At 38.0% G+C, this 16,478-nt stretch overlaps 2 protein-coding genes across 2 annotated transcripts; both read right to left on the reverse strand.

The window, feature by feature from the left end:
* Positions 1 to 2,935: 2,935 nt before the first annotated feature.
* On the reverse strand, positions 2,936 to 6,435 carry LOC132139552 (zinc finger protein 177-like). Its single transcript, XM_059547992.1, has 2 exons — positions 5,469 to 6,435; positions 2,936 to 3,976 (listed from the first exon to the last, which is right to left on the reverse strand). The coding sequence occupies exons 1-2, from the start codon at positions 6,172 to 6,174 to the stop codon at positions 2,985 to 2,987; spliced, it is 1,698 nt and encodes a 565-aa protein (XP_059403975.1). The 5' UTR covers positions 6,175 to 6,435; the 3' UTR covers positions 2,936 to 2,984.
* Positions 6,436 to 12,197: 5,762 nt separating this feature from the next.
* LOC132130571 (leucine-rich repeat neuronal protein 4-like) lies at positions 12,198 to 13,382 on the reverse strand. The gene has a single exon (XM_059542320.1). It carries the CDS (start codon positions 13,373 to 13,375, stop codon positions 12,662 to 12,664), a length of 714 nt encoding a protein of 237 aa, XP_059398303.1. The 5' UTR covers positions 13,376 to 13,382; the 3' UTR covers positions 12,198 to 12,661.
* Between the last annotated feature and the right edge of the window lie 3,096 nt (positions 13,383 to 16,478).

The following is a 16,478-nucleotide window of genomic DNA, read 5'->3' on the forward strand; positions in this document are numbered from 1 at the left end:
ATCTATATGTAGCCAACCACATGGAAGAAACTCAAAAAAAAAAAAAAAAAAAAAAAAAAAAAAAAAAAAAACCGAGGAAGAAAAGGGATTTAATTGACTTTGAATGTGGCATAGTTATTGGTGCCTGACTGGCCAGTCTGAATATTTTTCGAAACTGCTGACCATTAGGATTTTCATGCACAACCATATGGTTTACAGAGAACGGTCCGAAAAGGAGAAACTACATAGTGAGCAGCAGTTCTGTGAGTGAAAATGCCTTGTTGATGTCAGAGGTCAAAGAAGAATGGCCAGACTTTGAGCTGATAGAAAGACAACGGATTCTCAAATAACCAGCGGTTACAATCGTGGTATGCAGGGGGGCATCTCTAAACACAAAACCTCGAAGCAGATGGGCTACAGCAGCAGAAGACCACACCACATTTTCTTGGCACATTTTGGGTCCCTTAGTACCAACTGAGTATTGTTAAACACCACAGCCTACCTGAGTGTTGTTGCTGACCACTTCTATCCCTTTGTGAACACAGTGTACCCACAGTGTACAAAAAGCTCAGACTGGTTTTTTGAACATGTCAATGACTAACAATTGCATGATAGTATTTCAATATGGACCAAAGAATGTTTCCAACACCTTGCTAAATCTATGCCATGAAGAATTAAAGCAGTCATGAAGGCAAAATGGGGTCCAACCTGGTCCTATAGCAAGATGTACCTGATGAAGTGACCAATAAATTCAGTGCCCATCTAAATCACAAGAATCTTGCAAGAACATTTTAAATTCAGATTTAATAATCAATACATTTGAATTTTTTATCTACATTTTTATAGTACTGTTGGTACATCATTCTGAATATGAGTGAAGTTTACTGTTATAGATATTAAGGAGATGATGACTTTGCCCTTCTTAATTAAAGAGTATAATGACAGAAAATACATACTGAAGACTATGCAAGTACAGATGTTATAGCAGAATTGTTTTATTTTTAAAGAAAATTGACCTGTATTCTATCTTACAGTGAATTATAATTGTTGAGAGATGAAAGATTACAGTTGAGCATACTATATATTGAAACTAAACTAAAATGTGATTCTTCCCCTTCATTTGGCTGAAGTTGTTGTCCCTCAGCTTGTATTACAGCATTACACTGAAAAGGTTGCAGACCAGCCCAAAACACTGGTCTAGTAGTAATCAAAGTTCCATTCTGCATATTTACCAAGGAAGAGGCCAATGATTGTTTCCACTGAAGATGTTTGGAGTGTTAGCTACAGTCATCTTTCTTGAACTTCTTGTTGAATCAACTAGAGATGGACCACAACCTTCAAACATCTGCAACAACATAGCTAAACTCAACATCACATGTGGGCACAGAAACAAAAGAAATATTGTAACAAAGTAAACGGTTTAAATAGTTCAGACTTATTAAAACACCTGTCACAGATTTTTTTAAGTCCAGTTTCTGGCTTGATTTTTAAGACTAATCTATTTCAATTCAATGTACAGGATATACAAGTCAAATGTACAAAATGACATTTCATGAAATATATATAAGAAAAAAAACTGTCTAAAAACTGAGTATTGACACCATGGCCACAACAAAAAACTGTCTCCATCTTTGGAGGAGAACCAACCAAAAAAACAAAAAACAAAAAAACAATAACCTTGGCAGTTACAGTCTTTTTCTCATTTATTCAGTAGAGGGCAGCACTTTTAAGGTTAACTTGATTCCTGTGCTGGCTCATTATACCTCAACCTTAAGGAGAAGCCTTCATTCTTCAAAACAATCTGCATTTTGCTACATAACGTAGTAGATATGATATGTAGATACATAGATATGTAGATACATTTTTACAGATGAGTCATCTGAACTCAGATTAATTAACCCTGGCAGTCACAATTCTCATTCTTTGGATCAGCACCCTGTGAAATAACCTACACCTTGAAAACGAAACCCTCCAAACACTTAAATCTAATAATGCACTGAACACCATTAAATGATATAAAGGTGAAGAACAAAAATTAAAACAACACTACAGCTCTTGAAGAACATCTGTGATGGAGCCTGTGCAATATAACCACAGATTAATGTGTTCATTGTAGCTTTTTCTCTAAAAGAGGGCACATTAAAATGATTACCACATCAATGATGACACCCATAAAATGTGTGAGTAATGGATCTTATGATACCCTGTTAGCCCCACTGGAGAGTCAACAGCCCCTACACTAAAACACAGTACACACAGAAAACAAAAGCTGCAAGTCTACATGCCCTGGTCTATACGATGTGACATCTGAGATGACAATATAATATTTACTTGAAGGTATTGGTTATTTGAGTCATCATGATCAATTTACATAACCACATTGCTAAATAATGAGCTTGTTGTTATAGGTTTCAAAGTTAATCTCTACAAGAAAGTGTTGCCCCAGACTGTTTTTTTAAAAAGGTCCTGGACAAGATGTAACCTCTGTTGTATAGTTAGCCACATTTTGATTTAGAGTAAAAATAAAAAACAAAACAATTTAATAGTTCACCCACAAATGAAAATTATCGTCATATTAACTCAATTCTCAATTTTTTTCATAGTATATTAGTTTCATTCTTCTGTTGAACACAAAAGATTGTTGGTAAACAAACAGTATTTTTTTGTTTCCTCAACATTCTTTTTCAAAATATCTTATTTTGTGTTTAACAGAAGAAAGAAACTCATACAGGTTAGAAACATTTTGAGGGTGAGTAAATTATCCTTTTTGTAGAGTGAAGATTTAGTCGCATATACAAGTGATTTACTTGCAAAATAGAGGGTTGTTATATACATCCGACTGGATTGGTCTGAAAGAAGAAAGTCATATACACCTAGGATGCCTCGAGGGGGAGTAATTTATGGGCTAATTTTAATTTTTGGGTGAAATAACCCATGTGTTATTTTAAATATTTTTTTTTACGAAAAGACCAAAATGCTTGTTTTCCTTAGCTGTAACTCTGTGACTAAACACAGTCCTCCACTGGCTCGCCTTCATTCCCTTCCTCTTCCCCCCACATCCCAAACCTCATATCCTCATCATCCATGGATCCTCCCTCTCCCAAACCAGCCATTCCCATTGCTTCATCCGCTCCAGGCTCACCCTGATGTGCACGGAGGTGTTTCCTCAGACTAGCCGGATCTTTAAAGCCTCTGTGGCAAAGTAGGCAGCAGCACGGCCGCTCCCCCGTGTGTATGCGCTGGTGGTGTTTCAGATGCTGCAGCCGACTGAGCCTTTTCCCGCAGATGCTGCACACATATGGTTTTTCACCGGTGTGTGTGCGGCGGTGCTTCCGCAGGCCATCGAGATGACGAAACTGCGTTCCGCAATCTGAGCAGGAATATGGTTTCTCACCGGTGTGGATGCGAAGGTGAGTCTTAAGAGCCCCAGACTCGCGGAAACGGCGGCCACAGACAGTGCACGGGTATGGTTTCTCTCCCGTGTGGATCCTCAGGTGCTTTTTCAAGCTAGAGATCAGACGGAAGGTCTTGCCACACTCTAGACACAAGTGAGGACGTTCCCCAGGTGCCTCTCCCATCAGCTCAGAGATGGAGCGCCGTATGGGCTCTTCTGGCGATGAGCCGCCCACCCCAGGGCTTCTGCTAGTGGTTATACCCAAACCAGGAGCATCCCTCTGGGCTGATCTTAGTCCGGAGGTTCCTTGTGATGGTGAACTACTGGAGGAGGGTCCATTGTGAGGCCTAGAGGGGGGTGGTGGTGTAGGTTTGGATTGGTGATGGTGTGAACGGGAACCTCCTTCTTCCTCGACCACGTGGACGTATGCCAGATCACACACACTCTGTGCGGAGTCCTCGGCTTCTGTGGGAGCCTCTCCTCCCCGCACACACACCTGTCCAGAGGAAGGAACCTGCTCCTCTTTAACAGAAAAGCCAGTGTGTGAGAGAGGGTTTTGGGTTCTGGTGTGTGTGAGTCTTCTGCTGTCATCCACCATCTCACCTGTGACAGACATCACACATTTATACACAGGTAGGCCTACAAGAAATATCAACTTTGGCATGACTAGGGTTGCAAATAGGTTGAAAATTTCTAGTAAATTTGGGAAAGTTTCCAGAATGTTTCCACCCTTTTGCAACCCGAGGCATGACAACTTCATAATTTGTAAAACTGTTTTGTCATTGTGTTTCATAAGAATATTAGATTCCTTGCATATAATGTGATATCTGTACTTTTCACAGAAAAACTATTATAATGTAAAACGTCAGACAGTTTCATAATTGGTATTTACAGCTGTAAACTACCAACAATTATAAAACTGTTATACAGAGCCGACCAAAAGCGTTTTTCTTTCATTTGTTCAGATAAGAATAGAAGTTGTTGTGTACATCAAAGGTAGACATTCTTTCAATACTTTAAGAATTACAATAAAATGGATTATCAGTTCTTCAGACTGTCTCAAAACGTTTATGTGAAGAACTAATAACCGCCTTTATTATTATTGTTGATTTTAAAATATTCATGCATTTTATAGTGAAGTGAAGTGACATTCAGCCAAGTATGGTGACCCATACTCGGAATTTGTGCTCTGCGTTTAACCCATCCGAAGTGCACACACACAGAGCAGTGAACAAACACACACACACTGTGAGCACACACCCGGAGCAGTGGGCAGCCATTTATGCTGCAGCGCCCGGGGAACAGTTGGGGGTTCGATGCCTTGCTCAAGGGCACCTAAGTCGTGGTATTGAAGGTGGAGAGAGAACTGTACATGCACTCCCCCCAACCACAATTCCTGCCGGCCCGGGACTCGAACTCACAACCTTTCGATTGGGAGTCCGACTCTCTAACCATTAGGCCACAACTTCCCCCCTTCCCCCTTTATGATATGTATTATTTGAAATTTATAATTAGACTATTATTTATGTCAAAAACAGTGAAATATTGGTATGGATATCAGACACAAAAGCATTAAAATAATCTGTATCAGTTAGACACAAATAACTGTCCATCTCTAAACTAGGAAAACAAGGCCCTAATATTAAACTTTTCCAAATTATGGCTGATAACCAATAAACGGACAATATTACAATGTTTACAATATTTAATATTAAAATATTAAATCAAATCATTTGAAATGCTACAATTTAGGCATTCAAAATACAGTCATTACAATCGTTTTACGATTTGCTAAAGAGTAAAATTAATGTTAGTAAATTATTGAATAATTATCATTAATATTATTTATTAAAATGTGTGTGTGTGTGTGTGTGTGTGACAGAGAGAGAGAGAATGTCTATGCACAATTAAATACCGACAGATAACAATTAATTTGGAAAATGTACTATATCGGCAGCTAACCGATATATTGTGCATCCTCATGTCATAAATCACTGTGTGTTGTTGCAACACTGTCTATGCGTACATGCTTTTGTGTTAGGTGTTATCACATCAACAATTCACATTACATGTAATAAACTGAGTGTTGTCTAACCGGGTCGGTTCATGTCTGAACAGATGTAAGAGGAATGGACGGATATAGGGTCATAAAACTTGTTCGTCACCGTCCCGTCCGCCTGAATGGAGAGGTGGCAGCTCTTGAATTCCTCCCTGGAGTCAAAGCCGTGTATGGCATCCCCAAGAGCGCCACTCAACTCGGGCTCGGCTCCAGTAAAGCAGCGCGGATCCGGGTCGGTCGCACTCCGATGTGTCAAGCGGCTCGAGGTCACGGGTCCAGCGTTGGAGTAGACGTGAGGTCCCGGCATGGACGGGTTCCCAAAGGGACCCTGAAGCTGGTCGATTAATTTCTGCGCGCTACACAGGCACTCGTGTAACGTCTTGAGCTCTCTCTCGGAGACTTCGAGTCGAACCTTCAGCTTCTCGTTCTCTTGCTCTTTGGTCAGTAGCTCCCGCTGGGTCTCGGACAGCACCGCCACGATCTCGCCCAGAAGGGTGTCCACCGCCGCGGACAGAGTGGAGCGGATGGTCGGTCCGAGGCGCGTTCTGAGTGTGGAGATGGACAGGTGTTTGTCCCGGACTGTGTTTTGTATGCACTCATCCTTCTCTCCCTTATGAGGCGAGTCGATTATGGTTTGTTTACGGTGAGAGGCGCTCGCTGATGAGCTGTTTGTTGCTGTTGGTACCGACCCTGGGTTGATTCTGCCCGCGCCGTTTTCACCGCTGATGCGCTTCGAGTTCATAGCGAATTCTTCTGCTGTACACACAAACGAAGAGGGGAACCTATTTAAGTAGCTATGATATATTAATGTTATATAAAACGGAAACGGTCATCTTCTGGAGTCTCGCTGCGACAGTGTTTCCTAACCACTCCGAAATTAAAAACTAGATATGAGCCAGATGAGCTACCATTAGCAAACTAGCCCACGCGTTACTCTTGAAAATGGAGCTTTTCGCTGACTTGGTTTTGGTGAAAGCTCGATAAATAAATAACCGCACTGAATGCTCACTGCAATACTGACGTTTATCTGCATTTAATGAAGTAAATGCGTTTTCGCTACGCTCCAGAGCCCGAGCTTTCACTCCACAGTACAAACGCTGGGGTCAATCCTGACTTCTGATTGGTCAAAGATGTGGTCGCGGCTTGATGACATACTCTCGCGTAAACAAAGCGCATATAAATGACGACTTACAGAACGAGAAACTGATTAACGTTCGTTAGTTTACAATGTCCTTTGAAGTATTCTTTGGTGTTTAGTTCTTAGTCATGTCGTACAAAAAATTCTAGTTTACACATCAAATATTATCTTATATAAAACATAGTCTTTAACATGTGATTAAAGATCTACCTACTGTATACCTTGAAATGAAAAACGAAAGCCAAGTTCGCCAAGATAAACTATGATTTTTAATTAGCTATAAAACCTGGAAGGGTTTTTATATTCTTCAGACAGTATACAGTCAGATGGACAGAAAGACATGGTCCAGTGGTTCTCTACCCCCTTTATGGAACCTCGGGCGCCTAATAAATCTTAAAATCATTTAAATTAAGTTATATTAAAATGTTAAGATGTACAAAATTAAAATAACATATTTTCGGTTTATTTTTATTACAATAGAAGAACCATAGAAGGGCTTGAAGTAAAAAAGGTTAAAAACCACTGCTCTACACCACCATCTTTTTTAAATATTATCATTAATGCTCTAGTTTGGCTCGTCCTTGGTATAACTTTGTATAACTTGGTATAACTTCCTGTGATGAAACAGTAATGCTATTGAGATTGGTTGTGTTCTTCATGTTGTGCTGCTGCAGCAGCGCCACCCGGTGGTAAATCTTAGTATATCAGGAATCAGAAATAATAACGATCAAATTTGGGTTGTACAAAACATATACCATAGTATATGTGCCCATTTAAGCACAAGTATAAACAGCCAAAACGTCTAAGTTTCATTTTATATCTCACCAGTAATCAGAAGCTCTGATACAAAGTAATATTGTTTGGTGAATTACCCCACATGGAAAGAACCTATATGTGGATATATGCGCATATATGAAACCTATATGCAGTGTATATGCACATATATGCTGCATATATGCACATATATGATAATATATATACTGCATATATGCCGTATATATACTGCATAAATGCTGCAAATATGCGTATATATGCCACATATAGGCAAAGTTAAGGTGCATATATGTGCATATACAGGAAATATAGGTCTCCTGTATTGCTTCTTCATATAAGCCCTATACATACAAGATATGTCTTCTATATAGCTAATGGCAGGATCTGGTCATTTTATAGCTCATATCTAATTTTTGACTGTCATACATGATGCCTAGCTCATATTTTCTAACTTATGTATGTGAAATGTGAAATTGGTATCACATGTAATTGGCATGTTATGGAATTTAACTATGGCAATACATATACATAATGTACATTTCTATATTTTGGACTTTTATTTATGTTGCCTAGCAGGTTTATTTTTGTTCTTGTACTATATTTTTTGTTTTGTACTATTTGATTGATCTTGAGTAAATAAATAATGTACATTTCTACATTTTGGACTTTTATTTATTGCCTAGCAGGTATGGATTTAAATTTTACTATTATAGGAGAACATATAGGTGCATATATACTTGCGTACCTATGTAGGTATATGTATGCACATATATATGTGTACATATATGTACACATGTGTATTTATATGTGTACATATATATGCGTGCATATATGTACATATAATACAGGAACACGGCCAATTTTATATATGTCACATATATTAAAAACCTATATCAAAACCTTTATTGAAACATATATGTTTAGGTTTTTTCCATGTGGGACATTATGAGACAATATCATATACAATACCAAATAAAATGCAATAAATGACAACACATTAATAGCTTTACAAAAATGAGGAATATGTCCAAAGTGTGTGTCTAGGGTTGTTTTTGCAATGCTAGACAAGGACCTTATCTGAAGTCTTTTCCACAAAGTGTGTCCCTTCAGTGAAACAAAGGCAGGGAAAACAGCAAGAGACCTTTGTTCCTCCTTGACCAAAATATATAGTCGTATTATAAATTTGGTCAAGTAGCTTTATATTGCCATCCCTCAAACTCATCCATGAGAGAGGATGATGGTATACCGTGATCCATTACTCCAGAGTTAAGTGGTGTTGAGCTTCACACCATCCAGCACATACTTGACATTGCCTCAGTTATCTGGTGTGGCTGCAGCTCACACCCATGGAGACCCATTTTATGAAGTTCCCGATGAATACTTGTTCTGATCTGCTTTACAGGGGTAGTTTTGAACTTTGGGCTTGTGTGGCCCACTTCCTGGCTCAGCTGTGCATCGCTTAGAGGCATGTATTAAAATTTGTGACTGATATTACAGAAGAAAAGACACAGAAGTCACAAGAGTTTTAAGCAGTGGTTAAATCAGGTTCTGCTGTACCAGAACATCTGGCTTTAGTTACACCTGTCTCTCTCTCATGCTCTGAGAAATCCAGAATATGTTGTGTGTATTTATTGCAACACTGCACAGAGAACAAACTGTTCAGCAAACAAAGTTTAAAAAAGACATAATAAGAAACAAAGTTAATAAAGAACAAATGTTTATTAAGCAATGTCACTTAAGCAAGAAAATCAATTCTGAAAATAAATTGTTCGGTTTCGTTGGCATCTGGCATAATGATGTAAACTGATGTAGTCTCAGTCACTTAAAAATACTTTTTAAATGGACATTTTAATGAAAACATATTGTTATAGTTCCTTTATATCATAGTCCTTTTAATTTTATTTTTTTCTGTGCATGTGTTGTTTTATTACCTGACATGTAGCCAGAACTCTAAACAAAATTCTTTATGCAAAATCCAGAGAAAAGTATGTGGTTTTCTTAAGCCACACGCACCGCAATAAACAATGGAACTTTCCAGTAGAACAGCAAACTGAATGTGTCACAGTAGACCTCATTTATTCCTGCCTGCTATGGTAATTCTGTCATAAATTATAGTTATTTTCCAGCTTTCTAAAATACAGATGATTACATAGACTGCAGATAATGCAAAGCACTGGTATTGAAAGGACTGACTGGATCTGTTTGTTCTTCTAGAATGACAGAAGTGTTCTACCCAGAGACAGATTGTTTTGTTTGTATCTTTACTAAAATGGTTTTTGCAGCATCTCTTGTGTTGATGGTAGATTTGCACTCTAAAACAGGTAAGGGATTTGGTGGCTAGGTGCTACTGCTGGATATAATTTTTGGTGATTCTGTGGTAAATGAAAAATTAGAAATTTCCGAGTAATCCCTAACAAGAGTCTGGACATACCAAACAAACCCTTCATTTTAAGTAACTGAATTTGTACAGAAGCAGTAACTCCCTTGTGTCATGGACCTTTGTTGACAACTCTAAAAATAAAATCATTCATTTTAAATATCACCTAATTCTGAAACATAATAATGTACTATTGAAAATAGTTTGTTCCTCATTACAATATCTATAATAAAAAAAAATACGGATGTAACATTTTACACTGTTTAGTACAGTTTAGTAAACCCTATGGTTGTAATATTTTTGCATAACATTTGGCTCAAAAAGTACACAAAAAAAGATTGTTGTTTAAAGTTTCTTCACATGAAGTAACTTTTCCATTTAAAACCGTATCATCCTGAAAACTATTTTATGCATGAATATTTCTTTTGTGTTAGAGTTTAGGGTTCCTTATTCTTTATGTTTGTGTTTCTACGAAACACGCGGATTTAATCTATGAGTCACAGCATTCTTGTGGCTCAGTGGTAGAGCATTGTGTTAGCAGCGCAAAAGGTTGTGGGTTCAATTCCCAGGGAACATACATCCTGGTAAAAAAAATGTATAGCTGAATGCACTAAGCTGCTTTGGATAAAAGCATCTGCTAAATGTAGAATACTGCATTTACAGTTGCATCTGTTACTGTAAACTCTGATTTTGGTACTGGCAGCATCATCAATATAGGACTGGCCAGCGCAGCCTTCTCATCTATGGCTTTAATATTTAAAATATATTTAATAGAATTATCCAATAAGAAATAGAGTTATTTTATAACAATGTAATCATTTATTTATTATTGAAGTAGGCTATTGGCCAAACATTCAGGAAAAAGACTAATATTAAAAACATGAAGAAGCCCAAGCTGTTGTTCAAAGTAACAAGTAATACATCCTATGTTTGACAGAAACGTATCATCGATTAAATATTGTTCTGCCGTTGAGTGCATGTGTCTAAGTTATACTTTGGCTGACAGCGGCAGCGTCACTGGAGAAGCCGCAACATATGGTGACATTCCGAAAAAATCTAAATCACATTGACACAATCCATCGACACACGACACATGTCACAAGTGTCAGTGGCACATGCCACTCTCCACTGACACATGTCAGTGAAAACTGGAAGTGTCACAGGATGTGCCACTGAGCAAAGTTTCCGTGCGTCAGATGCCATGTCACTTAATGTTATTACTGCTTCTTGCTCGCACAAACATAAACACATTTAGGTAGATCGGGGGTGCATTACCATCAAAAACAAAACTAATCCACTGTGACTTCAGCGGCTCTGGTGTCGGGAGTAAATGAATACTGCTATGTTCATTCTTACATCCAACAACAAAACACCTCAATCGCTTTGGAGACAATCTTGTCTACACCTGCTGCAGTGTCAAAACAACGGTGGACAGTTTACACGCCGGGTGAGTCTATGCTGAAATGTCAGTGTCCCTCAACAGTCGTGGGAGGGAAGGGCTTGTGCCAAGAATGAAGAATCAGTGAATGCTTGATCTGAGAAGGTGCTTTTTTATCATTGTAGGTTGGTTGTGTACACACTGCCAAGACACATTTAGGTTAAAACACCATGTAAAAGTGATTTTTCATCTGTCCCCTTTAAATGGCTCTGTTTGTATTGAAAGGACATACATTTTTGAGTGTTTCTGGGGTTCCTCAAGAATTTTTGGATGGATTATTGCTTCTGAATGGGACTATAAAACAGGTTAGTGTTTTTCCAGTGCAGGCCTCTTTGGCCTCAGTTTGTTATAGGGTGAGGTTTAAGGTTTTCTTATTTGTTTTTAAGATTCTGATTATCTTAGCTCCTCAATTTACTTAAGACTTTCTTCCGATTTATCAGAGATCAAGACTGATGGACATCCTGTAGATTGTTACTAACTAACAGCAAATCATTAGTCATCGTGACATCATGATCATTTCACTGTGGCTTTAGAGTGAATAGTCACATCCCATTTATGGGTCAGGTGACTGTCCCTAAAAACTCAGCAAATTACATGTTTTTAGTATAATATAATATAATATAATATAATATAATATAATATAATATAATATAATATAATATAATATAATATAATATAATATAATATAATATAATATAATATAATATAATATAATATAATATAATATAATATAATATAACATAACATAACATAACATAACATAACATAATATAATATAATATAATATAATATAACATAACATAGCATAACATAACATAACATAACATAACATAACATAATATAATATAATATAATATAATATAATATAATATAATAGCTTGTTCAGATTTAAGTGTAGATTTTTGTATATGGTAAACACAGTACTATATTTTGACACATCTATGATTTGGGAGCATACGGTATGGTACAGTAACATTTTGTTTTATCAGGAAATAAAACTAGCAAAAAATACAAAAATCTTGTAAGATCCATATTTTCTTAGCAAACTCTTTCTTAACAAAATGACCGAAAATGTGTATAAATCATTTGATACAATCAAATCCTAATCAACATGTGAGAAACTGTGATTCAGCCTTTTTCTTTGAAAGCACATACAGAATGAAGAAACAAACATAGGCTAAAGAAGTTTAAAAGATGATTGCGATCAGGAAGTGGGCTTGAAACATAGCCCATAATTGGAATCAGCACACCAGCATTAGGCAATGTGTATCTTTCCAAAATCACATTGTTAGACACTGACGAGCAAATGAGAAGAATGTGCCGAATCATTTATCCGCTTTCCCTGCGCCCCTTTTTCTGTTCATGTTCATTAAGTCATCCATACACTCTATCCAACATGCTTACAGTAGTCAACAGTAATTCATTTAATCCCACCATTCATATCAAGATGAAGTGCATTTTTGCCCCCCCCCCTCCCCCCCCCCTACACACACACACGCATGTTACAGAACTCCCTCAGTCTCAGTCCTTGCGGTGGATATCTGCCGTGTTTTGTGTCTCCACAGCAGCAGAGCCAGAATGAACAGCAGTATTAGACCCACCACACCCCCAATAATGCCCAGCTTCAGCGCAAGTCCAGAGTCTGAATTTTGGGGTTCAAATACGGCACATGACTTGTCATTCTTTGCACTGACGCCACTTTTATTTACCGCTTCTACACATACATACGCACCAGCCTCAACATCCTCCAATACTGCCCCCCTTTTGCTTTCCCCCACCTGTATATTTGTATCCATCACTTTTCCATTCCCTCTCACCCGGACAATGTAGTGGGTGACAATGGAGGTGGGAGCACACCAGCGCACCACAACCCCTTTGCCATCCTGTTGAATCAGATCCAAGAGGTATGGAGGGCTCGGGGGAGTGAAAGCAGAGCTCAGCCCCGGGCAGCGGCAGCCGGTGACACTTGCAAGCTCCTGGCAGGTTTGCTGATGCTCCACACACAGGTCATATTTGCAGTTGTTATTTGGGCCTCCGGAGTTAGTGGTGGATGGGCCTGGAGGCTCAGTGGTATAGTCCTCATAGTCCTCATCTCTGAGAGCGGAGAAACGGAATAGAGTGGCATTCTGAGATGATGATGATGCTGATGACATGAAGGAGAGGTCCAGAAATTTGATGAGGAGGAGAAGGATGACAGGACATCCACATCCTAACATGACTCCTGCTAAAAAAATATAAATATGAATGGAGGTTCAGATCAGAGTAGTTGACTCATTCCTCGGGTGGATGAAACAGATCAGTCATTCAATTATCTTTAATTGATTTCATTAACCGTTCTTGACTAATGATCTACAGTTCATGAATGTTCAGTAAAATATTTAAATGTTTTTATCGATGCGCTAAATGCTTTTTTCATGGAATGTAACATTGTAACTTCATATTCAAATCAAATGATTCATGACTCACTAACTGGGGTGCTTGAAAAATATTTAACAGATTTCATCAAATTTGATTAGCCATTCTTTACTTATGGGAGTACAGTCAAATATATATTATTTTGGCAGAATAAAATTAAGCTTAATGTTAACACTTAAATAAATTTAAAAACTTAAGTTAAATTTTAAATTGCCATGCAAATTATGCATTTGGCACACACTTGAATCCACATCAATTCTAATGAATGCAAATAAATAAAAATTAAATGAAAAATATGATCACTGAATCAAACCGATTGCAATAGGCACCAACAAAATTCATTTTTAAGATTTAAATCAAGCATAAATAACTCCTTAGTGTAACAATGGCCTTTTACCACTTGTTACAGTGCTATCAGCAAAGATCGTACTTTACATGACCCTGCTACAGATACCAGCAGTTTGAATCCCTAATAGCTGCACATTCTGATGCTTCAACACAGTGACTACATGTCCAGCTGACTATATTAGGCTGCATCAAGTACTTTTAGGGATCAAGCAGAATTTCCTGAATTGAAAAAAAAAAGCTGGCCACTGAGCTGGCCAGCTGGAATGAATGACAAGCCAGTGGAGCTTCAGAACCTGCTTCATATTTCTCAAGTGACATTCTAGAGCTTCAGAGCAGACTACTGCAGAAAACTATTTACATTTAGCAGAGGAAATACAAACATTCCAGTCATCCAAATCACTCTGTTGCTAAACACACCAGTTAGCAAGCTTCCACACAAATGTGATGGTGTGTGTGTGTGTGTGTGTGTGTGTGTGTGTGTGTGTGTGCACAGTGACAGCTGCACTCGGTTAGAATATTGATTAACATTCTTTGGCATGGATAAACTTCTTTTAAAACCAGCCAGTGGTAATAGTTTTGGAGAGAAAAACACCAGACAGCCATGTGATAAAGGAATGCAGGTTTACAAGGTTTTGATAAATAAGAAAAAGGCTTTTGTATTGAGGTTGTAAAGTTAGTGTATTGAATAAAGACCTCAAACAAAGATATTAATAAAAATGAAAAACTCTCAATTCTTACCTATTTAAATCGATAGTCCAGGAAGTATTATCTAACAATCTTAAAATCTGACAATATTTTTCTGGTATGCTCTTTGTTTTGCTCTCATTCCCTTGCAACAGCAACACTCTCTTAACTCCGCAACAATCACCTCCTTTTTCTTCCTAACTCCATCCCCCTCTCTCCCTCTTTCTCTTATCGCTCCACCTTTTCTCATTTAATAGGCTTTCTGGCCAAGAGCAAGTGTGTGGAAAATGTGCACATGCCTCTAATGAATCACAGCGATTACAGCTTCATGAGCAGGTCAGAAACCTGACGCGACACACACACATCTGAGTTCATGTTGAGCAACTCACTGACTTCCATTAATCTAAAGAGATAGTATTTCATACACAACTGCACTTGTATCTGCCCGAAACACATTCTTATGGTCTTACAGCAGCAGAAAACATGTTCTGGTAATCATCCACTTTCATTGAACACAGCACAGTCATAGTCTTCCTGTGGCATGCAGGTATGATAGCGAACAAGAGGGTCTTTATTTCACAGAGAGATTTGGAGACTGCTTGTCAGCATATGATTCACGCTTCCCTGAAAAGCTTCACATGATGTTCATTCACATGAAAATCTCAGTTTATAATAAAAAGAATTGTGGATTTGGTGTTCCACTGAAAAGATTTACTATATGCCGGAAACAGGTGTGCATATGACAGAGACTGTTTTTGGTGCAGCTGGTCTGACCACATAAGGGAAGTATGTTTTTCTGTACTCTGAATGACAGAAAGAGTCAAAGTTAACATCATCATTCAGAAATTTGCGCACGGTCACACACTTCCGCACACCCGCCTTAACACTTACAAGTGTATGAAAACTCAGAAACACTGTCATACTGTGGTCAAAGTATTATTTCGACATACTTTTTTGTGTCGAGTCATAGTCTTAATTGTGAAAAAGGTTCAGCAGACAGACAGTCCTTAAAACACAGATGATGCAGGTTCACCAAAATGTTAATGTTATTCTAAATGTAAAATGTTATGTTCCCAACATTTGTAAACAAGTACCCTAACTTTTGAAAAAACTAAAAAGAAAAAAAAAAATATAAAAAAAAAAAAAAGTTATAGAATGATGATTTGCTTTAAGGTCTGACTCAAGCTCTAAATTCCTCATTGACTTAATTATAGAAATAAAGAAATGCTGAAGCTTTCTCAGAACTACAATGTTTAAACAAGTATCAAGGAATTCCTGCAGTCAAACATGTCCTTTTCTTCTCTATACCCTCTGAATGAAAACAGTCAGGTCCACACATGCACAACCACAGCATATCACACATACTGTACATAACCACAGCATATTAAATTCTGATCCCTACTCAGCTGCGGGCACACCGCAGATTATGAAGCTCATACTGTATATACTGACATGACAGTATAAAATACGAAGTCTCATTCCATTTTTGTACATGTAATTGCTGTTGATAGCATTCACAGAATAGTCTTCATAAATACTTAAAATACATGTTTTTAAAAATGAACGTGTTTTCCTGAGAGAATTTGGGAATATTTTTCTGTGGGAAAGTTGCACATACTGGCATCTAGGGAGTCAACTTAGGGGGGAGAAACATTTTCAAATATTACTCACTAAAGTACAATGTCGCCTAGTGCGCCACCAGCTGAAGGGCCGTCAATGAGCGCTCATACTGACACTACATCGCTAAATTTTAGCAGGGTTGTGATAAAGAGTGGCATGGTCACCCTGAAATATGATTGCCGCCCTGAATGGTTCTCCCAACATCATTGGCCTAGACTGCTGGTAAACGGACGATGCCTGTATACCATTGGT

The sequence above is a fragment of the Carassius carassius genome, chromosome 4 (genome assembly GCF_963082965.1).
Source record: "Carassius carassius chromosome 4, fCarCar2.1, whole genome shotgun sequence".
In the NCBI taxonomy this organism is placed as follows: domain Eukaryota; kingdom Metazoa; phylum Chordata; class Actinopteri; order Cypriniformes; family Cyprinidae; genus Carassius; species Carassius carassius.

Bases quoted from the DNA above. Each gene is read 5' to 3' on its own strand.
- LOC132139552 (XM_059547992.1), bottom strand. From the start codon at position 6,174: ATGAACTCGAAGCGCATCAGCGGTGAAAACGGCGCGGGCAGAATCAAC. The intron at 3,977-5,468 runs GTTAGACAACAC...TGTCTGTCACAG, and splicing joins TTCAGACATGAACCGACCCG to GTGAGATGGTGGATGACAGC.
- LOC132130571 (XM_059542320.1), bottom strand. From the start codon at position 13,375: ATGTTAGGATGTGGATGTCCTGTCATCCTTCTCCTCCTCATCAAATTT.